The 26,612-nt window shown below is 39.2% G+C and overlaps 2 protein-coding genes across 2 annotated transcripts in view; one reads left to right on the top strand and one right to left on the bottom strand.

Moving 5' to 3' along the window:
• Positions 1-13,382, top strand: part of LOC109983295 (cadherin-7) — a 50,976-nt gene extending 37,594 nt beyond the window's left edge. Inside the window, exons 6-14 of the mRNA XM_020632928.3 lie at positions 3,495-3,676; positions 5,464-5,720; positions 5,830-5,966; positions 6,133-6,254; positions 8,935-9,052; positions 9,183-9,491; positions 9,640-9,832; positions 9,940-10,339; positions 11,872-13,382. Coding sequence (XP_020488584.2) covers positions 3,495-3,676; positions 5,464-5,720; positions 5,830-5,966; positions 6,133-6,254; positions 8,935-9,052; positions 9,183-9,491; positions 9,640-9,832; positions 9,940-10,339; positions 11,872-12,732 — 2,579 coding nt within the window. The 3' untranslated portion in view covers positions 12,733-13,382. The remainder of the gene's footprint in view (positions 1-3,494; positions 3,677-5,463; positions 5,721-5,829; positions 5,967-6,132; positions 6,255-8,934; positions 9,053-9,182; positions 9,492-9,639; positions 9,833-9,939; positions 10,340-11,871) is intronic.
• A 3,338-nt stretch (positions 13,383-16,720) lies between these two features.
• On the bottom strand, positions 16,721-24,749 carry cltrn (collectrin, amino acid transport regulator). Its single transcript, XM_020632980.3, has 6 exons — positions 24,573-24,749; positions 21,418-21,476; positions 21,036-21,118; positions 20,749-20,865; positions 18,775-18,969; positions 16,721-18,108 (listed from the first exon to the last, which is right to left on the bottom strand). The coding sequence occupies exons 1-6, from the start codon at positions 24,706-24,708 to the stop codon at positions 17,970-17,972; spliced, it is 729 nt and encodes a 242-aa protein (XP_020488636.1). The 5' UTR covers positions 24,709-24,749; the 3' UTR covers positions 16,721-17,969.
• Positions 24,750-26,612: the final 1,863 nt, after the last annotated feature.

Here is a 26,612-nt window from a genome sequence, read left to right as displayed (position 1 = left end):
GTTTATTTGACATGCTGATGACAGCCTTAACAGTGTTTTGCGTTTTCATGTGGACGAAAATGTTTATGAGAACTGAGAGTGTGTGGATGGGATTATTTTTGAAACAGAGGAAAACTTCAGTTTTCAACAATAACCTACTTGTGGACTAAGCCTAAGTTTTAATTAAAAAAAACCGACATCAACTAATTTAAAGCTTTAAAGCTCTAATTACTGCATGTTATGTGAAACAATAGGGTTAATATGCAGATTAAACAGAAACTGGGGCTTCCTCTTACAACAGCTTGCATTTTGATTCATTCCATCATTAATAAGACTAAGAAGTTGCCTGAAAACAAAGTAACATGTACATTTTTTAAGTTATGCAAGACATAAGAAGAATAAAAACTTATATTACACTGTCACATTTCACAGTAAATCCGAGTAACAAAGTTGAGTCACTTAATCTAGAAAATAGACAAAGGGGTGAGATTAGAAACAAAAGATCACGGATGATAGTAGCACCTGAAATAGTGCATCACATGCAGTCGCTGTTCCGCATGTCTAAAGGTCTGATTCAGAATGGCTGTTGATATTACCGTTCAAATGCACTCATTAAGCTTTGAAGCAATGTTTGTGCCATTTTCCTCGCTATGTGCCTGATGATAATTATAAAGGTGGCAAAGTCTAAATAGTTGCCAAGAACAGAGTCATCAGGACAGTGTCAGTGGCTTCTAGATATCAGCTCAGGAGCTCGCCTGGCATGATGATGTGTTCGCTCTGCTACGCTATTCATCGGAAAACCTGGATGTGACACCAATTTTGAATATGCTTCAGTTAGCAGAAACTCTCTGAAGACGTAATCATTTCCCTCTATTTGCGTGTGGCTGTTAGCGCTGGTGTTTGTTAATTGGACTTTCTGTGCAATGAGGCTCGTTTGCATTGAATAGGGCCAATTCTGTGTCACATGCATGCATATTACCTCATTTAAGTACATGCAAATAGCACCGGAGCGCTGAGACTCTATTGGCTTGGCAGCCATAAAGGGTTTGTTTTCACCCTTTGCGAGTGCTTTGAGAATTACACAGTTTCTTTTTTGTCTTATTTGTGCTGGCAACCCTTCTGTGGATTTGTTTGTGCCATCCTGAGAGCTGGGCTGTAGAACGGCTGCAGCTCATGATTGCTTGTAATCTCAGTCACTTGGTCTGAAAATAGTGTAGAAAATACTGAGAGATATCAATTACACAAAATGTGTTTTTTAAATTTGATAACGAAAATACAGACATTTATGTTGCAACCCTTAATTCTGCACCTGACTCAGTAAATAAAAAGCAAAAATATGAAATCCATTTGGTCTTAAAACATGCCAATGCATCTGTGTGTTTTGAAACCACTTTCCTGTTGCTGCAAATGTTCCTCCTCTCCTAACTCTCCTTACCTGAGAGAGACCCCTTCCTCCCACATTGCCAGTGTAAGGGATGAGGATAAACCTAACAGTATTTATATTCTGTGCAACAATATATTAAAGTTTAGGTAAACCTGAGGATTTAGCAGTCTGCTTCTATTAAGAGTATAGCTATTAAAGTTGCAGTCGCTTGAGTCACATTGCTGTTGTACTATCTCTACACTGCAGCTTGGCAAGGATAAATATAGAGTTTGTTAAAGGAATTAAGACTAAATATCAACTAGACAGAGTGTAAAAAAACGAATTTCCCCTCGCGGGATCAATAAAGTATACATTATTATTATTATTATTATTATTATTATTATTATTATTAACCCCTTAAATAAGGTGTCACATGGGCTGACCACTGTGGATTTTGGAATTGTTAATGCAGTAGAATTTTGGACAGATGGGATGATTACTGGGATCACTGACTCATTAAATGTAGACTTATAATTAAACCACTAAACTGAGTAATAATAGAGAAACACTGTAGATGAAGTTTAAAGTTAGGGTTAAGTGTTACTTAATCTGAAATCAAAGACGCATTGTACCCCGTTACTTCTGACATCCAGTTTTGATACCTTGAGTTAGTCCTTTTTGATTGGGAAGATTATGGGAATTTTTTCCTTCATCCACTTCTCAGACAGAGTGTCGAAGTACACAAGGTAGCCCATAACGCTGGCTGGCTCACCGTTATTATCTAACATTACTTCCTCTGCTGTCAGAGTACAATTGCCTTTATAGCTATTGGTTTTTGTCAGCTAATTATGATTTAATGCTAATGTTATCTGTTTTTGAGAACAAGCTCATTTTCATTCAAGACTTTCTAACTAAAATTGCTGTTTAAGAATGTCACATGGGTCTTAGCTAAAGGTAATGTTATCAGGCTAAAGGACACTGAGTCCTGTTTTTTTGGATCTGCAATCCAATTAAAACATTATGCACAGGAACCTTGCACATCAAGTATTTTTCTATTAATTGGAACTATGAGTTGTCTTTAATTAGTGAAGAATATTTAGTGGTTCTTACTCCTTGAAAAAAGAAAAAGTTAAACACTGGGTCCATCCACTCGTGAAAAAAAGACAAGAGCGATGAGAGTTCAATCTGTCGATATAAGAGCTGTGGAATTATCCCGATCACTTCCAGGTGTATTTCAGAATGTAAGTGGTCCAGTTTGATACGCTGCTAGCTATACTGGAACCACACGTGAAAATAAAGACTACAAATTTCCTGCAAAGCAATTGATCCTGAGCAGCGGCTGGCAGAATGTTTGAGGTAGGGACAGTTCTGAATAGTCAAACACCCGTCCTAACGTTTTGGACAGATGCGGAAAATCGCAGAAAATTTAACCTTTTCCCAAAAACATAATGCAGGAGGAGAAACATTTGCAGCAACTGGAAAGTCATTTCAAAATACACAGATTCAGTAGCATGTTTTAAGACCAATAACATTTGGAGTCAGAATGCAAACATTAATACTACACGAGATCATACTAATTTTTAACGGATATATAGCGACAATTTCAGATGAAAAAAACAGACTCGGTGCGCAAAGACCTTAACAGTTGTGTTAGCTTGCTAACAGTAACAATTCTTCTGATGTCATGAAACCAGCTGACATTTAGCTTGGCTTATGTTAGCTCTTGTGAATAAGCATTCTTTATCTGATGTGTAATACAATTCAACTTTAATTTGGTATATAGACAGATCTGAAAGAAAGACCTGAGATGTGATGAAATGATAACATTTTTTTACTTTTAAGTCAACCTGGACTATAGTGGCACCCCATCATTTTACCAGCGTTTGAGCTTCCTGCCTTGGGCATGGCACTGGAGTATAAAGAGGCTACATCCACTTCTTATACAAGTCAATGATGAGTAGGAATGTTAGTTATAGACTAACAAAATAATACAATAAATTAAGACACACTACTTCAAACTGTGCCCTGAAATGCGTGAATAAAAGCCACAAAATGACACAAAATTGTACCAGACACCATCATGCCGCTGCACCTCATCATCATTCAGAGCACGCTCTCAGATCCATTATGTTCCCTGTTATCTTCTCTGCAGGTGCATGGTCATTCTCTGTGTCGGAGCTGGCAGCACCAGGTGTGGAGGTGGGTCGACTCACCGCTGCTGATCCCGATCTGGGAGAAAATGCACAGCTGGAGTTTACCATCCTGGACGCCGAGGAGGCCGAAACATTCAACATAACCAGCAGAGACCAAGAGGCTGTCATTGTGCTCAACAAGGTGAGAGATGAGAGGGGAAATTAACAACAAGCTTTCAAGACAGCTACATGGAGATGGATTTACTTTAACGGTCACATAATGAAAGGAATTCGCTTTGGTCTCAGTTCGCAAATGGATTTGATTTGGTCATTTAAAACACTTTGTTGCCCCGCTGAAACACATTCTGCTGCTGACAGGTTCAAACTCCCGAGGCTCTGCGCGAGCAATTAATGAGCAACAATGAGCTAATGAGAGGCTGGTGAAAAATTGTAAGTCATTTGATGTGAGAAGGCCATGTAAGAGGCAGCCAGCATGAGTTTGTCTTTTCAACTTGAAGGGTTTAACAGCATTGTGGCATTCAAAGATAATTATTGCTCAGTGAAATAATAAATTAAATGGTTGCGGAGGGTGAGAAAAAGAAGAGGCTGAGGATTTATTACCAAAACATTTTGGGGATAAAAAGGAAAACACACAAATGGGATCTTGTGTGTGATTTATTCAGTGAGATAAAACGTGAAATATGAGGCTTATTATAGGGCTGGGAAATTAAATCAATCAAATGTTAATGATGGGCCCAATAAACATATTTACTGTACATCTATAATGCTGAAAAACTTTATATTATTTATTTACACAGATGGATGTAGCAGCCTTTCAGGCATGCAGAAAAAGAAACAGTCTGCAGTTTTCTGCTTGCAATCGAAGTACATGTAGGAGTACACGCCCACTTCCACTGCAATCATTGTTTTGGCAGCTGGTAGAGGAAGGGGAGTTTTTCTGTAAGAGAGAAAAAAATAGGTTGAACCCAACACAAATGGTACACGCTAAAGTTAACTCTTGTTACCCTCCAATGATGAGCACATTTTTGGACAACAATCAATTATATAGATGTTATTGGAAGCTCAGCTCGTAGCCCCCTCACTGGACATCCTGTGTCTGCACAGGAGCAGACACAATTTTTTTTGGACATTTTTTTTGCCTTTTATTGAAAGTACAGCTGAAGTGAGACAGGAAACATGGGAAGGAGAGAGTTGGGTAGGCATGGAGTCTAACCAGCACCTAATGCATTCGAGAGATACAGAGTCTGACTTTGGTGCGCTTGTTCTAACAAGCTGAAACTGCACCCCTATTTTAATTAGTTTTAATGACTACTACAGAATATTTGTCTCCCAAAAATTTGACAGTAAAAACCCAAACAATTCTCAACCCAAGACACACAAAGCCTCGACCAACAAGGTGAGCTGATGGTATTAACAGCTCGGCACCCAGCCCCTCCTGACTAGCTGTATTTGCAGATGAGCGTTGGGGAACACTGATTTTAGAGACAAAAGAGATATGTTAGTTATCTTCTGTTGGTTTAATTTACTGTGTAGGCTGGTTTTGAAGAAGAGGATGCCTTAACATTTAATTGGGTCTCTTGGATTTCACAAAATTTTAGATTACTGTTCTCTTGTTGTTACCATTTTTAAAATCATTTTATTTAAAACCAAACATAGAAAAAATGTTTTTGTACAATATTTTCTTTGTTGCTTTTCATAAAGAAATTTACTGTTTTATTAGTAACTATACAACCTCAAAATTTAGCATTACTTATATTTATAGGTAAGAATGATGCAAAGACATATTTTTTATTGTCATAGAATCATATTTATTCATAAATTGATTTCAATCTCATGTCTTTTTTTAAGAAACAATAAGAAGAAACAAATCATAATAACATTGTATCTTGAACCCAGTATCTTGATATGTAATGTTGGTTGTTATTTTCCTACTACTGGTTTAACTGCTCTCTCTCTGTTATCCAACAGCTGCTGGATTATGAGACACGCAATTCGTACACTTTTGCCGTGGAGGTTGCAAACCCTTTAGTAGATCCCCGTTACCTGAGGAACGGTCCCTTTAAAGACCAGGCGACAGTCCGGGTCATGGTCCTTAACGCTGATGAGCCGCCTCGATTCTCCCAGGCTCGGTACCATCTGGACGTGTCGGAGAACTGCCCCCCTGTCTGCTCAGTTGGCCGGGTCTCTGCTACAGACCCAGACACGGGGCAAGGCACCAACATCAGGTGGTTTATTACACCCCCCACTCAATCATTTAGTCTCACACTGAGGCCTCCCTTCTCCTTCTCCTTCCTCGTCTTTTCATTCTGTCTCATTTCTTTTTCTGTATCTCAGGTACTCCATCGATCCCCAGTCAGACCCTGAGGCTCTGTTCCGCATCGCCTCTGACACAGGCTTTATCAGCACGGTGATGGAGTTAGACCGTGAGCAGGAGCAGTGGCATAATATCACAGTCATCGCCACACAGAGGGGTACGTAGCCCCTTCTGGGCCCCAGGCACGATGAGCAGCCGAGCTCGCAAGAGTCATTTGTCACCTAAAGCACGGCCTGGAGTTAAAAGTGAAAAGTGAGGGATAACAAATGATGGAAATTCAGAGACAGTTTGAACGTTTCATGTCTGTTTCCTTTTCTTTTCAGACAATCCAAATCTTGTGACAAGGGTTGTGGTTGCTATAGAGACAATAGACCAAAATGACAACGCACCAGAGCTGGACCGAGACTACACAACGTCTGTGTGTGACTCCAGTGCCCCCGGTCAGGTCTGTTGGGTTTTTTATTGTTTTATCTTCAGGGTGCTTCTGGTTTTTTCATATATGCATCTATTTCTTTGTTTCACACAAGAATATTGAAAAAATAATAAACCCACTTGTGTGAGAGTATGGTAGAAACCAATGAGAAACCTATGGCGCTGGTAATGGGGACATGCAGCAGCAGCAGTGTGTTGCTCTTTGTGTGTATTACTCACTGCTGGTTGGTAACAAATTGCCCCTCAGGGATAACATTAACCTCGACCTTGATAAATAGCTTACGGTGTATGGAAACCTCAGAGAATATATATGGTAATACTACAATAAAGAGAGAAAATAACCTAAATATCAGAGATCACACATGAAAGTGCAGAAGTTTATTTAAACAGTACGTTTTCATTTTTTTTAAATAATCATAATAATAATATATTTAACTCCTTTGATGCAAAGATGAAGCCCAAAGTGTTTGACAAAACAAGATCAGGATAGATCATGATATTACAAACCAAATAAACAACAACGTTTGATCAAACCAACAATAAGATATGATCTATGATATATGGCATTTAAAAGAAGAAAAAAACAAGTAGATCTTGAATTTCTTGAATCTTGTGAAACACTGGGAACTCAAAAAGACAGAAGAAGATCTGATAGTTTGGGTTTGGATATAAAATAGAAGGTAGACGGTGTTATAAGAAGGTACTCATTTATGTTACACCTTGCTGCTGCATTATAGGACTTTAAAATAAAAAGATTTTTACTATGGTATAAATAAATATAATACAATTATGTGTTTCACATCATCATAATTGTGTTTATTTAATCCTGAGAGAAAAACACAGATAAGGAGAGTCCTCCTTAAACAGTGTTTAGTTACAGATGACAGAAGTTAGGTGATAGAAAAAGATAACAGGCAGATCAAGAGAAAGATTACAAGGCAAAAACAAAGGAAACTTGTCATTTTGAAAAATTTAAAGGAATTTTAAAAAGTCAAATAAAATAATAAATAAAGAATACGAACACTGGGACTGTCTCAGTGGTATTAAAGAGGTCTTAATGTTTTTCACTGAAGCCAACTCCAAGAATGTGGGGCACGGTGGGGGGGACCTTCTCGTGAAGTGAGGCATGACTGTGAACACGTTGAATGGTTACCTACATTTCATGAAAGCACGATGGAAAGATGGGGGGGGGGTTGTTAAAGAGCTTCATAAATAAATAAATATAAGTGCTGATCTCTCCAAGCTGACAAAGCAGGCCAACCAGCTTTTTGGTAAAGTAGACAACAGTGTCCAATAACTATGTCTAGAAATGACTCTTAGTATGGAGTGTTACTGTCTGCCCATCCTCTTAATCTCTCAGGGAAAGGAAAACTGCCTTAGCATTTAGTAATTCTCTAAAGAAATAAAAAATATATTTCTTAAAAAGAAAGCCCAGTTCTAGTTTCTGTTTTGATTAAATAATGTCATTGTGTGTTTTATCAATAAAAATATCTGAAAACAACATACATTCAGTCTTTGTGTTGAGGACCAGATTCAAGTCATGAAGATTTTTTTGAAGAAAGTTTAATGAAGGCTGTAGATTTAGAGCAGCAGCATGGGTTCTTCACTAGAATGAAGAGCAGTGTCATCAGCATAGAGAATGATACTGGACATGTACAATAAGGAGTCAAAGCTAGTTCTCCAAATGGAAATAAGACTGGTCCAAGAACAGTATCTAGAGGATTTTTTTTTAAATTAAAACCAATGGCAAACAAATGTACGACCTATTAATGTAATTAAATGTCTTATGTACATAAAAGCAGCCTTTAAAAAGTTCAAGTTTTAACACAAATTAAAACCAATAGTGATTTATGTAAACTTTACAACATTGGCATTGAATTGGCACGGTTGTGCTAGAAATGTATTGTGAAATTGTTGAATTAATGAACTGTCAACAGAGATTACAGAACACAGATTATTGTCAAATGTGGAAGTTTTGTGCCTTCTACATTATTCTATTTTTGGACTGTAAGGTTATTGCAAGCAGGTACCGATGTATTTTCTACATTATTCTATTTTTGTAATAGAACTAGCTACTCAATCGAGCCAGCATTCAGCATTGTATTCAAAGCTTTGAACTCAGTGACCAATTCTTGTGAATAATTTTCAGAGGATTTTTGGATTCTGAATGAGATGACATACGGTTTACTCTACACTTCTCTTCTGCCATTGTTGTACATTGCTATACACCAATTCAATCCAATTCATAACCTTTATCAAGCACAGATAGAAGATATACATTTAAAACAAGGACAATTTCAATGCCAAAAAAGGAAGATGTTAATCAAAACTTCATTTGCCACACCTTCACAGTCAACACGGAGCAGAAAACATTTTTAACTGGGTTTTATAATAGTTTTGTGAATCCTTAATTAGACACTCAAGTTTGATAGTGTTAAGAAATTAGTCAAATTGGGATGCTGGTGGCGCAGTGGTTAGAGTGCGCATCCCATATATGGAGACTATAGTCCTCAACGGCTCCTTTCCCGCATGTCAATTCCCACTCTCTGTCTCCCTGATTTCTAACTCTATCCACTGTCCTATCTCTGAATTAAAGGCACAAAAAGCCCAAAAATAAATCTTTAAAAAAAATAAAAAGAGTAAAACATTTATTTTTATATACATATAACTCTCTGCTGTTGTGTGTTGTGCAGGTAGTTCAGGTCCTGCGAGCCATCGACAAGGACCAAGGAGGTCAAGACACCCCGGTTCACTTCAGCATCCCCCCAGAGTCCAGCTCCGCCCTGAACCTTTCCATTAGGGAATCTGGAGGTCACTCTGCCTGGCTCGGCTTTTCTCTTTCACACACACAATCCAGAAACATGGCAGAAGCCAAAAAAGTGGTGCAGGCTGTTTGTGCAGTGACCGTGTTTGATGTGTGTTTCTGTTCTCTTGTTATCAGGTGTGACAGCCAGCCTGGTTCTGCAGTCAGCCTTGGAGCCCCTCCCTGGCTTCTCCTCATCCTTACTCACCCTCTATGTGCCAGTTGTGCTTCGCGACGGGGCCTCGGGTCTGACCAACACTGGCACGGTCACTGTGACCATTTGCCCGTGTCTGCGGGGGGGCATGCAGACAGAGGACCGGGGGACGCAGAGGGACAGGCGATGGGAGAGACACATGGTTTGCCTCCCCATGCCGTCCTCCTCTGCATCTCTCATTTTCAGTCTGGTCACCTTATTGGCGATGCTAGCGTGTGTCACAACTTTGCTGGGTACGTTTTGCCGCTTTCTCTGAAGTCTCTGAAGCGCCACTAATGTGATGTTTGTGATTTTTTTTTTAAAAGATGGTGACTAGTTTTGTCAGGTTTCCTCCTTATTGCTGAAGAGTGTGTGCTTGTGTGTCTCCCGCATGCCCTATAGTGGTGTGTGCACTCTCGCTGTCATTGCGCCATCAGAAGCGAGACTCCCACTCGCCCTTCGAGGAGGATGATGTCAGGGAGAACATCATATCCTATGATGACGAGGGGGGAGGGGAAGCAGACACCTCAGCTTTTGACATCACGGCACTGCAGAGCATGCACAGAATGCAGCACATGCACAACAACAGGAACATGTGAGCTGTTCCCAAAAATAAACAACAAATTTTCAATCCTTGTGAATGTGGCTAATGGGAGTGTGTGCGAGTCTGTGTGTCTCTCTGACGTTTATCTCTTGGCACAGATGGTACACCCCGCAGAATCCTCCAAGGGCCAGGACGTACAGCTGGAGTCGTAACCCGCGCCCCAGCTTGAGCCCTCAGCAGCGGCCGGGCTCCGCTCCGCTCTACGGCCGCCTTTGTTACGGCCTCCACACACTGCCTGTTCTCAGAGATTATCCAGTCGGACCTCTGGAGGCGGGTGTGCAGCTGACGCAGCTGACCCACAGGCTCAATGGAGGTCATCTCGGCAGCTCCCTGGTGATCCCCAACCAGAACACCTTTGATCCTCTGCTGCGCTCTCCCGAGATCAGCACTGGTTGTTATAAAGCAGAGCACATGCTGGCGACGAGCAAAATCACAGACAGACAGGAGGGCAGTGAAGCGAACACAGCCGACACAAAAGAGCAGCAGGATCTGGCCAAGGTCAGATAATAGAGTTCAAAACCAAAAACTTTAATGTGGAGGCAAATAAAGGCCATTACATGTGGGTTATATTAGCAAGTGTTTAGTGTGGTTTCTTATATTAAAACCTCAAGTACTCATGACTTAAGAAGCAACATGTTTTGATAGATTTCATTGATGGTCATTGGACCAAACAAACAAAAGTCAAACTAAATCCTGCAAAAAAATGAACTGAAGACCCAAAAAATAATAATAATGTGACACCATCTCCATCCAAAAACAAGAATACATGAAAAAAAGTACTTACCTTTATATATGTGGCAGAGAACAACAATGGGGTTTTGAGGTGGTGTTAGCTAGTCTGTCAAAGTTTACAAGTTCACTCTGTTTGATAGAAGTTTGAGTGTCCAGTTTTAATAGAGAAATGTTCAAGTTACTTTTCAAATCCTTAGTAGGCCAGTATAAGCAGGCAGTTTCTTCATAATTGTATCTCATACGTAGCCTCCAGCAGTCTGTGGATGTTTGCTCGCCCTTTGTGCACAAACTCGCTAGAAAATTTGAAGTTTAATGGTCACATTTTTTCCTCCTTAAAATAATTCTCAGATCTCCTCAAAACATGTGTGTGAAGTTTCTTGTTCTAAATCCACTCTGATCCTGTATTTGATCATGTCTATAAACCCCTCTATTTCAGCCCTGCTCAGAACAGGCTGTTTCTGTGTCTGTACCTTTAAATGTAAATGAACTGTGTCTGAACACACCCCACCCAACAGCTAGACAAACACCTAGCTGTGGGAGCGTCACCCACCTGGGGGAGGGGTTACTGCCCTTTGTGATGTCATATAAGGAAAATCTCCTTACCGCCTGTTTGAGCACACATTTTCTGAAAATAGCTGCAGGAAAAAGACAGAGAGGATGGACTTTTCTCAAAATTGGGGGGTTTGAAGACGGGCTAGAGACACAGTATTAGACAAGGTTTACAAAGTATTATTTTATACTATGTGACCCTTTAACAGCACTGTGGAAAATATGAAAGCTTGCTGTGTTCTTTCACTTTTCTTGCTCTTCAGATTAAGCCAATTCAAAATGAATTCTCCTGCAGAGCCTCTCTGCAAAATGTTGGCAACTGTTGCATGTCCAATGTAACCAAAACAAGCCAGCATTTGAAAGTCATTCATGATGACTGGATGATGAGACTGTTACCAGCTACGAAAAAACTGTGTGCAAAAAAATAAGAAAACAAAATTAAAAGGAGCATACCTAACCAAGGAGCCATTATACAACTACTGGGCTCCCGATCAAGGATACATAAAATGTCAGGATGAGAACATTTGTGCAGTTTGACAATTTGACATTTCCTCAATCACACAAATCAATTCACGTAGGCGGAACGTTTAGTGCTATTTGATTTTTAATATGATACAGCAGTCATTTAGTGGAGTTATATGTAAATAATTTAGTCCTGTTTTTGCTCTCATATATTTATTTATTTATTTATTTACCCCTGCATGTCGGTCCGAGTCAAATGAAACCGTCTTTCTCTTTTTCTTTCACAGATAAAACCGACAGAAACAGAGTCGACACCAGCCGGCGACTCTGCAGATCTGTCCCACTGTGACCCAAATGAGTCTTCATGCCAAAGTCACACCAGCTCCTCGTCAAACCAGCACGAGGGGCGGCCAGGGTCATCGCAGACCCAGATCAGCACCGGAGCCACCAGCTGCACTTTGGATGACATTGATACTGACTCTTCTATTCCCTCTGTTTCTGAGCGAAATTATTCAAATGGAGGTCAAACGAGTTGTGTAAAGCCTCCTGTTTACCTGCCAGGAGACACGTACAGCATCGTGGGCTCGCTGAATCCCAACAACAGAGGAACATGCTCCAACGGGGTGAGCAGTGGTGGCTTGTTCCCGGCGGGGATGCAGCTACTGAACATGTGCAAACTCCAGGGGAAGGATCTGACCTCGCAGCCTTTGTCCTTAACTGGGGGGCTGTTTGGCAACAACACGGGCTGGGCATGCGGGGCGGAGAGCGCGAGAGGAGAGGCGGCCAACCCGCAGCCTCTCCGGATGGAAGACCTCCTGAACATCCGTCTGGACCAGGTCACCTTTGACCTGTCGCAGCCGCCATATGACTCACTGCAGACTTACGAGTTCGAGGGTCGTGACTCACGCGCTGAGTCACTGAGCTCGCTGGAGAGCGACGGGGAGAAGGACGAGGGGAAAGTGGTGGGGGGGATGGAGGAGTTAAACCAGAAGTTTCAGAGGCTGGTGGAGATCATTCGAGAGAGAGAGAAAGAGAAGGAGGGAGACGGGGGAGAGACAGGGGGAGGAGGGACTGCTGAGGCGCCTGACGATGAGACTCATAAACAAAAGGAGGACGATGAAAAACAACAACAGAGATGGGATTTCTAGTCTGCAATAAAGGGAAAAGTTAGAGAGAGGAGCGGGGCTGTTGACAGTGATGGATTTTCAAAACAGCAGGGTGGATAAACACACAGACTCTGACAGAAATCTTCTTGTTTGGCCCCCCCCTGCAGGGGAAAAATCCAGGAGTTCGACAGCAGAGTGAAGATTTGTGTTGGCATCAGTGCACAGTGTATAGTTTTCACCTCCACTGTCTTTATAGAAATGCATATGGATCTGTCACTTTTCACACTGCTCATGTAGCTGACATTAATAATGCACTGGAGCTTTCAAAGCTTAAAGTTATGAAAAATTAACTTTTTTTAAATATTGATTCCGAGCCCTGAAAGCTGCATTGTTAGAAAATGGGCCTCATTAAATATTGAGCAGAATTGTGATATTTAATATTGATAGTTTAATATGGACATGCTCTTTGGAAATCCCTGGAATTTGAATGAAACTTCTGAATTGGGAGAGTTTTAAACAGTACAGTACTGCCACGTGTTCACAGAGTCTGTCTGTGAGTCCGAGTGTGTTTCATTTCTTTTCTGTAGCTCAGCAAGTCTAAATGTTCAACACTTCAATACTCTTAGATACCATGTGACACAATACAGTCTGTTATTTTAATGATCTATAGTACATTATAATACCAAAGCTTTTTTTTTTTAATCCGTCTTTTTTAAAGGACAGGTACGCTGGAGAGGAATGAGTCCATCAATCCTCCTCCTGCACACTGTCTAAAGTCACAAAACATGGGCAACATGCATGTTTTTGTGCAATTAAGAACAAGAAATTATCCAATTTATCGGTTAGGACTTATGTTTTTATTGCTGTTGTATCTGAACAGGTATCGTTTGATTTTTACTAGAGTCGAGTTGAAGTTTTAAACTCTGGTATCATGACGACCTTATCAGCAGGTAGTCTTCATCACATCAGCAGAGTCCACTCACTATTAGGGGGTGTCACGATTCTGATTCTTTACAGAAAAGGAATGGTAATTAAAATGTAGGGTCAGTGTTTAATTCATTTGGCACAAAACACAAAAGCTGCAGGCTGAAAGCTAATCTGAGCTTACTGTAGCTTTAGCCTGCAGGTGCACTTTCAGAGACACCCTGGTCACTGCCAGAGTCGGAGATGTATTGAAACAACAGAAACAAGTTCAGCACAACCCCGAAAATCCTCCTGTTCCCTGAAGGCAGCAGTATGGCAGCATTTTACCTTCACACTGTGAGATTTGATAAACTAGTATTGTGCTCAGACCAAAACACAGGAAAAGTTTTGTCCAGGTGTGTTTGCAAACGGTTCACTGCTCATGAGGAAACTCACACAGCTCTGATTCCTCACTGCCTCCTTCTTTAAAGATCCTGTGTGGAGTTTTGAGCTGGTTATGAAACAAACTTTTAATGAGTTAATGAATTAATTAATGCCTCAATATGTAAGATGTGTTTACCAAAAAAAACAACAACACCATCAGCATAAAGATTTCTATGTAGTTCTATACAATGCCTGAGACTCGAGGGCTAGGTGTCAGAAGAGGCAACAAAAAGCCTGCTACAGAAAAATGTAGTTTTAACATTTTGTATTTTAACATTTTCCACAGCAGATTCTTTATGAGTGATAATAAAGCAGGATGAGGTTTTTGTCTAGTTACTGTGCACTCATTGGTCTTGTTGTTAGTCCTGCGTCCCTTCTAAAGAGGCTGTAGCCCTCAAAGCGGGTGGCCTGGGTTTAACCCTTTCCTGCATGTCACTCTCTACTCCTGATTCCTCCCCCCTCACCCAACAAAACCAAAAGTTCATCATTACCGCGATGTCAGATACTTGAGGCTGAGAAGTGCTAAGTTTAGAGACCTGCTAGCTTGATAAGACTCAACTCACCTTTTCTGAGCCTTTATCAGATGGGTACCATGTACTGGTATTCAGTTTCACCAAATCTATCAAGTCCGACATTGGCTGCTTTCAGTTTACTAAGGCTGTTTGAAAAGAGACTCTTGGCTGCAACCTAAAACATTTAATGGACCCAAAGAACGCTGAAATAACAACATGAAGCAGATTTGTAAAGAAGTTTATTTAAAAAAATTATTTGTCAGGTCTTTCTACAAGACAACCAACCTGTAAAGTGCTTTTTGTATTAATGGTGGGTTGTAGAAGGTAGATTGTTGAGTCTCAGGATCAGGAGATTTTCATGGCTGACTGACTTTTAAGACAGTTTCACAGGAATGTCTCGCCCAAGTTGAATTTCTTTGATTTTTTAACTCAAGCTAATACAGAGATCAAGCAATTATTTTATTTTCCTCCATTCTTCTTACATAATTGAGTTCTTTGCATTCACTGTATGAAATGAAGTTGGTGAAAACTGTTCTAGATGCATAAAAACATGTTTTCCTCAGTATAAAAAAAGGATATGGAAATTACTATTTAATTCATTTCAAGATTCCTGTTAACGTGCAGCCATATCTACTGTGATTCCAACCTTGAACATTGTGGGCTAGTTGTTTATTTTCCGCAGCATAAAGAGCTGAATGTAAACAGGATGGAGGATGTGATGCAGATCATTCAAATTTCCAAAGAATGCTTCTAAAACCTGAGTTTAAAAAAAAAAATCAAATCCCACGTCTTAATCAGAAAATGCCTCATTTATAAGACCTCATTTAGATATCCAATTTTAATAAGCTGTTTTCATGGCCTGCAGGATCAAATCTTGAATGTTGTCATTTCCGGAATGATATTCAAAATGTTATTCAAACACATCAGTGCTGAGACAAATATGCGTAAAGAGGATGTAATGGTGTGTGTGAAGAATCGAGACACCCCTACTCACTATGCAATGTGCACACAGTTAGAGATGATTAGACTGTCACTGTCAGAGACGTGTGTGTGCTGTTGTGAAAGTAAATAATGTCCATGTGTAGATAAACATCAACTCCTGCTGTAGCGGTCATTGCTCCACACAGTGGACTCTCCTGTGGGACGGGTCTATTTACTGGAATCCACACAGGAAATGAAGCATCTGATTTGCAGTTATTAAACTGTTGCCGACTTACAATGTTGCCTCTCATTTCACCCACACAAGACGATTATTTTTAATTCACTGTTGTGATTGCTCGTCTAGAATTATCTCCAAAGGCTTATTTATGTCCCGCGTTTAAAGAGACAGAATTAGGCAGCAGCCATTATGTGATGTAGAACGTGCAGCCATTGTTCTGGAGACGAGCCCTGAACACAGAGGAAGCTGCACAACAATGCTTTTTAAGATTGTGTTGTGTTATCCAGGCAGGCTGTCGTCTCACAATGACTCGTTTCTGTGGCTATTTCAAAGCTCATTATTTTTGAGAAGGTATCAAGAGGAGTTATTAAACTAATGCCAGTAAATAATGTGATCAAATGTGTTTGACTTTCTGCACTTTCTTTCACCCTCCACACTGACAATTTATGTCTTAATCTAACGCCTCCTTAATGAGATTGTGATGCTTTCAAACTGAATTTGACAGAAAATATTTTATAGAGCGGACTCCTCAGGCAACAGCATGAAATGCAGAGGAAGAGGAGGGGGGTATTTCATGAAGAGCCAGAAGATTAATAGTCATTTCCACGTTGCATGTACCACCACACTGTTTTATCTTAATGCATTCGACTGCTGCTGAAACAAACGAATAATTACAAGAAGACATCCTCACCTGCAGATCAGGAACAGAGTTACTTTAACAAAGAACTAAATATAGACACAAAGTGAAAGACGAAAGACCAAAAATAGGAAACAGGAAATTAAAATATGTTTGAAATTCTCTTTCATTGAAAGGGCAGTTTGTCACTAACACACTTTAAAGAGAGTAAAGCAGAGATGTGTGAAGTGGAGGACAGCAGCGTCTGACCAGGAAGAAGAAAAAAGACTCAGTATGACGGTACAACGGTGCCACCTACAGGTGGACATAATCATTTCAGCTTTGCCTTAATCATCATCAGAGCAGCTGGACATTGATCTTAGACATCAGACAAAAGATGGTTTGATTCGTTTATTTTTCAGATGAATTAATTTGGGCAGATGTTTAGGAACAGGTCCTTTTCTATGCTCTAAATATACAGTATTCAAAGTTTGACCCTCAGATTTCTGCTTAAACCTGATTGTGATGTGCAACAGTCAGCACATTTACATGCACAGTTGAGTTACAGCTCGATTACGCCTTTTAATTGGACGACTGTCCTTGTTCCAGCATGCACCAGGAGAGAATCATATCTATTGACAGAAGTATGTGACTCATGGACTGTGTATAACAGGTCCGACTCTGCTGGGGTTTGATGGTATTGATCTCAAACCGAATAATCTACAGTAGGTGTGTGAGTCCGTGTATGGGTTATAATGGAGTACTTTAAGGAGCATCCTCTGCCTTCAGTGTGTGACCATGGCGTGACCGAGTGAATATGACATGTACGGTAAAAGGGGTTTCCTCTTTAATCTCTATCGATGTGTTGATAAGTTAAGAGAACACTTTTCATTTGGAAAATGAATCCCATTCTTTGAAACGCAGCTTTTAATTCCGGGGAAAAAGCTGGGAAACTGCAGCTCCAGCTGACTTAAGGGGGTTTCCCATCCACTCCCTCCCACTCCAGTCTAGGAGAAGAAAGAGGAATCCAACTATCATGTCAGCAGCAGAGATCTAACATGAAGCAGGAGACATCACCTCTGGGACACTGTGTTTGATCTGATCTCTTCTAAATCAATCAGATTTGGGTATAAAAAAAATTGCAGGTTAAATATAGAAAGCATCCAGTGTGCAGCCTGACATCTACATGAGGAACAGACAGAAGACAAAATAATGTATTCAGCTCTTCAGGGCAAACTCTATTTTTCACTCACAGGCCTGAAATAAACACAAAAAGCACAAACAATATCTCAACTCGTGCATGGAGAAGTATCAGATTCCTTTTTGTAGAGGACTCACAAAGCTGTCATGATATTCTCTATAGCAGAGATCTTTAATTATCATCAATTGATGCAGAAAATGTGTTTATGTGTAAAACCATCTCACCATGTGCTTATTGTTTGAGGCTGAAAGGTGATGAAAGTTAAGTAAAAAAAAAAAATCATCAAATGTATCAAATCTTTTCAATGACAAACTAACTATAAACTACAACTTCGATTTGTTTTACAGTGCAGCATTCTAGGAGCAGCTTCAAAATCTTTTGCAACATCTCGTTTCTCATATGGAAGTGTTTTTTTTGGGGTTTTTTTAAAAAGATGTTTTCTTTTTAAATCCGTGTGAACCGCTCCTCGTCTGTGAACGACATGTTGTAAACGCCCTCGTTGGCAGCTCCGTTTTCCATCGTTTTCCCTCGGCTCTCTTCTTCTTCACTGTCTTCGTCCTCTGGGGTTTTCTTGTTCTTTTTGCTGGAATAAAAAGCAACAAATAAGTCGGAGACAGCTCTATAATCTACTGTAGCCTTTCAAGGTCAAAACAAACAAACAAACAAAAAGGACGTTTAACATTTCAAAAACACAAAAACAAAACAATTTAGATAAAAAAACATTCATAAGAGTAAAAAAAAGTGAAGCTTTTAAAAAACACAACGACCTCACTAAATGCATCACACTTTTCAGAAATAATCACATTGTCAAAAAATCAGAATTTTCTATTTACATATAAACACAATGACATTTCCAAAACGCTACATGACAACACAACAAATACACTGAAGACATTTCACAAAATTTGTCTTTTTTTAAGCAAGAAGCCCAACACTAGGTGGCGCTTACCGATGAAAAATGCTTAAAAGAAATGCAGAAGACGGGTTTATTTCCTTCTTCTGTGATTAAAATGTAAATTTGTTCTGTGAGATGTTTGTTTTCATTTTTAAAAAAGTTTTTTTGTTTTCTGAAATGTTGTGTGTCATGAAATATTTAGTACGTTTCTTTGTGTAAAGTATGATCATGTTCTTGTTTTGTGAGAGGTTTTTGTGTTGTCCTTAAATTCTGCTGTGTTTTGAACTTCAGGGCCACCGTAGAGATCACTTTTTTTAAACAGCAGAAGTTTTGCATCTTCAATTATCTGCTCACCGTTTCTTTTGGACCACAGAGAACCCGATGAAAACAATGATGCCAGCGACCACAGCGCCCATGACCACCCCGAACACAATGAGCCATGGGGGGGTGTCAGGAGTGAAGGGGGCTTCCAGGGTCCGGGGGATGCCCTCAAACTCCAGGGTTTCATCTGTTAGCAGAAAGGCACTGTTGATGCGGTTCCTGTGCTTTCTGTTGGAAAAGTAAAGAAATGTTGATTAAATGTGACCTCTCCATACAAATAATGAACATTTTGAGCAAATTGTTTTAAGACTGATTTGATTTCAGGACAGCCGAACAACTGCTGCAACTTTTACTCCTCTAATGAATCTGTAAGTGTTTGAAACTGAAGAGTGTGTTTCATAAGTCCTCAGTGATCAAAATGTTCTCAATGCTACAAATGTGGGCTAGCTGTGATTATTCAAGTCAGGAGAACTAAATGATTCATGATGACCTAACCAAAAAGCACAAATATGGCTTCTCCTTTTTCACATGATTAATTAATGGGACCCCAAAACGCCCCGCTGTGTTTCAACAACTACAGGGGGATAATGGCTGAGTCTAATCCTTTTAATGACGCTTAATGAGGGCCATATATCAGATTTCAGATATCAGCGGTGTTGTCTAATCAAGTTTCATGCCCAAGTTTAGCTTCAGGCAGCAAGTTGGTTTGGGGAAATATGAAGCTGTTGTTTGATTAAGACAAGATACACACACCTCTATCCACATCTATTCATCCAACTCATAACATATAAACCCTTCAGGCTCTGGTCTTAGTTTGCATAATTTAGGGGAATGGTTACAATAGTTTTGGATTTTTCATTAGTCAGTTTGATATCTTTATGACTTTTTGTTTTCATTATCTTTTTATTTAACTTCATTTTTAATGCTGAGTTTTAGTTTTCTGTGTCTGTATTGTAAATGGTTCAGAAAAAATATATCAAGAATCTTAAAAATACCCTATCAAATATTTGATAAGTTAGCTTTGACTTCAGCAAGCTCATCCAAAATGGAAAGTGACGTGACTGAGACAAATGGATCTCAGTGTAAGTTCAAGCAGAAAGACTCCCACAGTCATTCATTATTCTTCATTCAACTTCATCACTCTGCCTCTCTCCCTCTGTCTCCTCTATTCCATCTCAACAGTGTTAAAAAAAACCTTTCCATTCAAAACGATTAACATGTATCTGTATGATCATTTGAAGTTCTTTCCTTCACCTGGTTAGTATGACCAGTACATATTGGCTAACTTTAGCATCTTTGGCTAATTTCCATATTTCCACATGGACGTACTCTCAGTGATGTCACCCACTGAATTTTGAAGCACAGGTTTCATGTCGACGCCACATTGGAAATGCGGTCTCAAATTGAGGATTATTTTATTTATTTATTTTGGGGCTTCTTTTTTTTTTTTTAAATAAGATTTATTTTGGGGCTTTTTGTGCCTTTAATGTGGAGATAGGACAGAGGACAACTAGTGAAAAACTAACCACTAGGCCACCAGTGCCCCTCAAAGACAAGAGCAAACTGAAAAGAAAAGGAGACTAACAGAACCAACTGAAGACTTTGTTTGGTCTACAATACAGAAAAAAGAGCTGAATCATCTGTGGACTTCACATCAGAATGGAGATGAGTCCTACAAACAGCTGACCTCGGTCATAATGGTCCACTGATGGACTTTTGTTGATCTGAGAGGCTGGTAGTTCTAAAGAGACACATCTAGATCAAAAGTTTCAAATTACAGCTTTAAGAACAAAAAGGTGTTTAATGAAAGTTACATCCATCACAACCTTCAAAGAACTAAATATCAAACAATGTGTGTGAACTGCTGAGATGTCATCACCACCAAACCAAACAGACGAAAACAAAGATTGCACTGAGCATTGGATCTGACATAAGTGAGATATGTGACCTCTTTCGGTTGTTGCCGAGAGCATAGAGTTATAAAGTGTCAGCGTATGAAGCGATTACCTGACAGCCTCCTCCACACTTTTCTTATCTACCAGGTTGGATGTGTTGAGCGGAGACGTCACCACAAACCAGAAGGACACTCTGGCAGTCTCTTCACACACGATGATGTTGGACACACTGGGGAAGTTCCACAGGACAATAAAGAGCTCGTTAGTCTCAACAACAGGTTCATTAAGTATGAGTCACTGGTTTTTATTGTGGTGAGAAGATATTATATAACAGTTTTATAGGCCATCATATTCTTTACCTTTGTTATTGTTTTAAACGTGTACAGAAAGTTTTCTTACTCAAATTGCTGGTTGAGTTGTCCCCTCATGGCGTAGGCCATCGTTGATCGGAAAAGAAACATTTCCTTCTCATCCCACAGGTACTGCAACAACAACGACAACAGAAAGATCATGTGCTGCCTGAGAGACCTTTAAGGTTAACTGATCACCACATGGACTTTGCCCTCGTAGTAAAAAATCACACTTTAACAGAATTATGTTTTTAAATTCATCATATTACTCTTTCTAAGGAAAGCTTTGGCTGCTTAAATGATCCACTGGTTATGAATTATATGTTACAGTGTTAGAAAGCACATAACATAGTAAGGCTTCAAACTGTTAGTCATGATGAGAAGCTTTGATTGCTTTGAGTAGGCAGATTAATATTTAAAGAAACACGCACGGCCTGATCTCCCAGAGCTGTTTTGATGCTGAGTCGGACTTTGTAGCCATCTGAAGCATCTGCAAAGAGAAAAAAAACAGATTCTGACGCACGGCTCAGTAACAGTTTCAGTTTCTCGGGCTGAATTCTTCAATATGAGTCTTGAAATCTTCAAAAACAGAGTGTGAAATTCATCGAAACCTTTTGAAATTCTTTCCGATGAAAAAAGCATTTCTCATTCTTTGTTAGCAAATGTTTCATCATGATGAAATGTGAAGCACAGTCTGCCACTTGAACCGTTACTTCATTTTTCACTTAAAAAACACGTTTAAAATCTTCCACTGTAGAAGTCATGACATGCAGAATAGTAGATCTTTAAGAGGCTGCCCACATGTCATTAAATGACTCTCATCGTGTGTCTGCTGAAGTCTGCAAACTTGCAAACTTTATTGTCAGGTGTGTCGAAACAGAGCGGGGAAAGGAGGTTGGTTTCCTGCTCTGTAACTTTATTTATTACTGCCGTGTGTTAATGTTTAGAGGACACACATGTAGTTTCCATAGTAGGTTATTTTTTATTGGCAGTGTAAGCTTTCTTTTCTTAGTGTTAACTGTAACGTTGATATCATCAGAGGCGCTGCTTGTCAACAGGCAAGACAGGCAACTGCTTGGGGCCCCAGACCAGTTAGGGGGGCCCCTGAGTGTTCACAAACTTTAAACCACAGCAGTGCTGACAGCACTCATTTTTGTTGCCCTGCTCAGCATGATTGCTGTGAAAACCAAAGTTTGTCAATGAAAGTCAACAAAGAAACATTAAGGAAAATGATCTGTCTATAGGAGAAGGGAAAAAAAGTGGTCGCATGAATTGTGGGACATAATAGAGATGAGCGCTTGTTGGAGGGCCCCCCGATTCATTTTTGCAGAGGGCCCCAACAGACTCTAGCATCGCCCCTGGATATCATTCACTAAATCTCCCTCAGGGATGTGTATGAAGTGAGAGCACGAGGTCTACGTCTACAGGTTAAACACCTCATGTTAAAGAGTTTCCTTTTCTAAAAAAACTGCTAATACACTACAGTAAATATTGACATTAAGTCAGCATTGATTAATTATAAAGCTAATTTCTAATTCACTGAGAAACAATACATTTCATTCAACAACAGTGATGTGCTGAACAATGTTGTATTTATTTTAAGTTTGTTCTATACTTTGATTGAACTGTACAGAGACCATAACAGGACATGGGCAGAAATAAAGATATGTTTGAAATTCACATGGAAAGCTACCTCATGGGCTCTATAGATCTATCCCGCGAGCACAAAGAGTATTGAGATATTTTGTTGGGCTCAAGAGAAAAGTTCTCGCGATCACTGGAAAGTGTTAAAGTGCAGAAAGTTTTCTGCCATTCTGTCTGAAAGGAAAAGCTTGAAAGTGTTCTGACATCTCTGTAGGCCAGACAATTTCTATTGAAGAGTAATGCATTCACATGAGAAAATAAGATCTGCTCTGTTTTTTTTTGTTGTTGTTTTTTTAATAAACAAGATAATTATCTCAGGAATACATTTTTAAATCCTGGGATACATGTTCCTCAAATTCCCAACAGAAGCTCTCATTTAGACCACTTACTGTACGAAATTCCTGACTTTTGAGTTTAATTCAGTTTTATTTCGTTTGGGTTTGAAACATGGGGACATATTAGTGTCTTTGGGTCACATATTGTAGATTATATTGTTATAAGTTTGTTGACTTTCCACGTTTAGAAGCAAACCCCGCTCTGATCTGTCAGGAGGATCAGCTGTGTCGATAAGACATGCTTCACTGACATAACATGATGCATCTGAAATACATTCAGGCAGGCTACATGGTAACTCAAGAGACAATCAGACAATTACTGAAAACACTGGATCCCCATGGTGTGCAACTGAGGCGCCAGCGACGTGCCGAGAATCGCAAACATTTCATAATTCTGAGATAATTATCTCATTAATTCAGAAACATACATTTTTATTTATAATGCACTTCACATTTAAAGCAAATGTAAAAGTGCTACAGAGCAGATTTTTACTTTCTCATTTGAATTCAATATGCTTCCATAAGTTTCACATGTGCACACAATACTTTCTCATGTACACAAAATGTTTTCCTCTTAGTGCAGTAAACCTTCTTGTGAGCACACAAAGCTTCATCATGAACATAGAAACCTCATGGTGAACACAAAACATGTTCTTAGGAGTACAGGATAGTTTTTTCACTGTAGAACTGTTAGGTTTGAAAGTATTTCCCCCTGAATAATCTCTTGTAGGCCTATGTCTCTGTGCTCTTTTTCATTACACAGAGGAATATGAAAAATCAGTCTTCTAAAACCTGAAGAGTTATTACCATGACACATAAGAATCAATTCTCTTAACAGTAACAGTCTGACAGAGATTTGATATCAAGTGAAAAATGTAGGAGAAGACCATTTTGGTAAAGGAGATGAAGACTGTACTTCCAGAGACACTATCCATCTGACAGTAAGTAACCCTCATTCTGTTCTATTAACATGTGAAATATAAGTGTTGGACACAACATGAATATTCCCCCTTTATTCCCTTCTATTTATTTAGTCATTGTACTCGCCTCTTGTTGTTTTATAGTGTATTGTCTGTTGTCTTGCAATAAATAAATAAAATAAATAAAAAGTTTAAATCAAACTGTATTTTTACACAAATACACACAAAGTTGAACATAAATGAACACAACACTTCATTTTGTCTTGTAAATTAAAGGTTTTAGGTAATATTCAGTATATTTTGAGTAAACTGCTGTGTTTTTCTGCTGGTATGAGTTTAACAATGTGTCGAGAAAAGACCCAAAGCCTTTCAGAAAAACGGTAATCTAAAATTAATTTTTAACCTGATTGGGTGGAAGACAAACAGCTTAAAGAGCATGTGTTTGAGAATGTGTTGATGTCAAATGGAGGTCATAGTTAAGTCAAACATTTAAGTTATGTGTGTAATCGACTTTGCTTCAGATTAATCTGCATTCCACACGAAAGAGGAAACAAAGAAACACGAGCAGGCTGAAGGCCTTACAGTAACCACTCTGTGTGTTCACAGTGTCTAAGCAGAAGGCCAACGGAGAAAGAACAAAGAATAATTAACAAAACTTTAAAAAAAATACTAATTCTGGTCACTCACCTGGTTTACAGAGCTGCCCTGCCGCAGCAGAGGTCAAACAGAGCAGGATTAAAATCTTCTCCAACATCTTCCCAGAGAACGAGAAACAAAAGTTCTTCAAAAGTTGAAGAAGCTCAGAGAGTGAAAATCTCAGCATTCAGCAGAGAAAAGTCATTGGATAGAGTTTAATATTTAAGCCTGGACACACCTGATCTAACCTCCCCTCTTCATAAAAATGGTGTGCAGCACGCCCTCACTGTAAAACATGCAGACTGGTAAGAGGCTGCGGCAGGGGAAGTGTTTGTTCAAGCTTCATAGATAGACCTGCTAATGTGAGAGAGGCAGACTGCTGTGCTTTGTTTACTCTGCACAGAACAGATTGTGAGTTAGTCAGGGTGGACAGGCACCTAAAACACAAATAGTAATATGAAGCACAGAAAAAAACAGAAACACACAAATTGTTTCAAATGAAATCGGCTGGAAAAGGACAAATCTGACTGTATCTGCTCATTAATACTCAAGTAGTTTGAAGTCTTTGCAGGCAGATATGCACTGAATTCCGAACATAACGACCCGACACGAGTACATGTCAACCTAAGCAGTTATTTTTCTCCTTTAATCTGAGTTTTCATAACAGGATGTGCTGTGCTCACTCCCGACCTCTCCTACTTTTACAATGTGTGGTAAACAATAAAAACAAGAACGAACCAAACCTTCTTTAGCATTAAAGGAAATGTTGAAAATATAATAAATATGAAAGTTTGTCCTGGGTGAGCTTTATATTTACAGTTAATCATATGTTATTCCTGACGGTTAAACTGGAAGTTTGGTTAAATGTTCAACCATGAATGAGAAACTGAGTTGACCCGCAGGTGACCTCAAGGCAAAAATCTGATCTCAAGTTTGTTTGTTTCTGAGTCTCTCTCTTACTGGGGTGTCCTCAGGTTGTCTGAAGGGCAGGTTTCAAAAGACATAAAAATGGCACCTGTAGGGTACTTGAGGGGGGCATTAATGATGTTTTATTAAGTAGGACGGCATTTAATGATGTTTTATCCATTGGAGGGGCGACTCAGAGGGCCTTTTATCATGTTTTGTATTACAGGGGAATCAATGAGTGTCCTTTTGCTTAATTTTTTGGCATATTGGGCACCATGAGGGGCATCAACCCCCCCGAGTACCCCACTTCTCACTTTTGATAACACAATTTAGCTATCATGTCAAATTCAAATAAATCCACTAGGCCTACAATAAAAACACGTTTGCTCTTATAATAAGTGTTTTAACTGACAACACCCAGTCTGAATCATCATGAAAATATTTATTGTTAAAGTACAATTTGGGATAACCCGATAAACCTCTCCCCTTAAAGAACTGCTTGAGCCTTACTTTGTGTTTATCTAAAGTAAACTTACTTTTTTTTTTAAACGTTATTGTTTTCTGTTCTTACCTTCCTCCTAAATGTTGGTATGTGATTAAAATTGAAGGATAAACTGTTCATTTCAGATGTTTTCTGCTTTGCTCTGCTTTGCTTCCAGATGAGCCTCAGCAAAAAACACACATTTACATAAACATGTTTGGCTGCATTAACACAGACTGCAGTTATTTTCCTGAACAGATGAGGGCAGCAGAGGCCTAACAGTGGCATCAGGACTCAGGAAAGCAAGAATGAAGCTTTTGTTTTTAAGGTCAGTCATGATTTAAGAAAAAAAAAAAAAAAAAAAAAGCATTAAATGTTTTTACATTGCCCTAAATAAACAAACAGGTCTGTCTCAGATCATCATTGATGACACTTTGGAAACTCATTCAGACATCTTTTATTAGTTAAAGCAGTGAAGTAATATTATAATGTATACACGTATATGTAGTCCTATACAAATCCTGGAAGACTATTTTTACTCACTTACATTTATTTGACATGATGAGATACATTTAATAAAAAAGATTTAAACACTGATTTTTAAACCTTTTGTGGATTATTGTGTTGTTTTGCAGTCACACACACACAAGAAAATCATGCATTAAAAATACTCTTTTTATATAGCCTAGGTAAAGGGTAAATGG

The sequence above is a fragment of the Labrus bergylta genome, chromosome 6, assembly GCF_963930695.1.
Source record: "Labrus bergylta chromosome 6, fLabBer1.1, whole genome shotgun sequence".
Taxonomy (NCBI): domain Eukaryota; kingdom Metazoa; phylum Chordata; class Actinopteri; order Labriformes; family Labridae; genus Labrus; species Labrus bergylta.
This window is presented reverse-complemented; position numbering and strand designations above follow the sequence as displayed.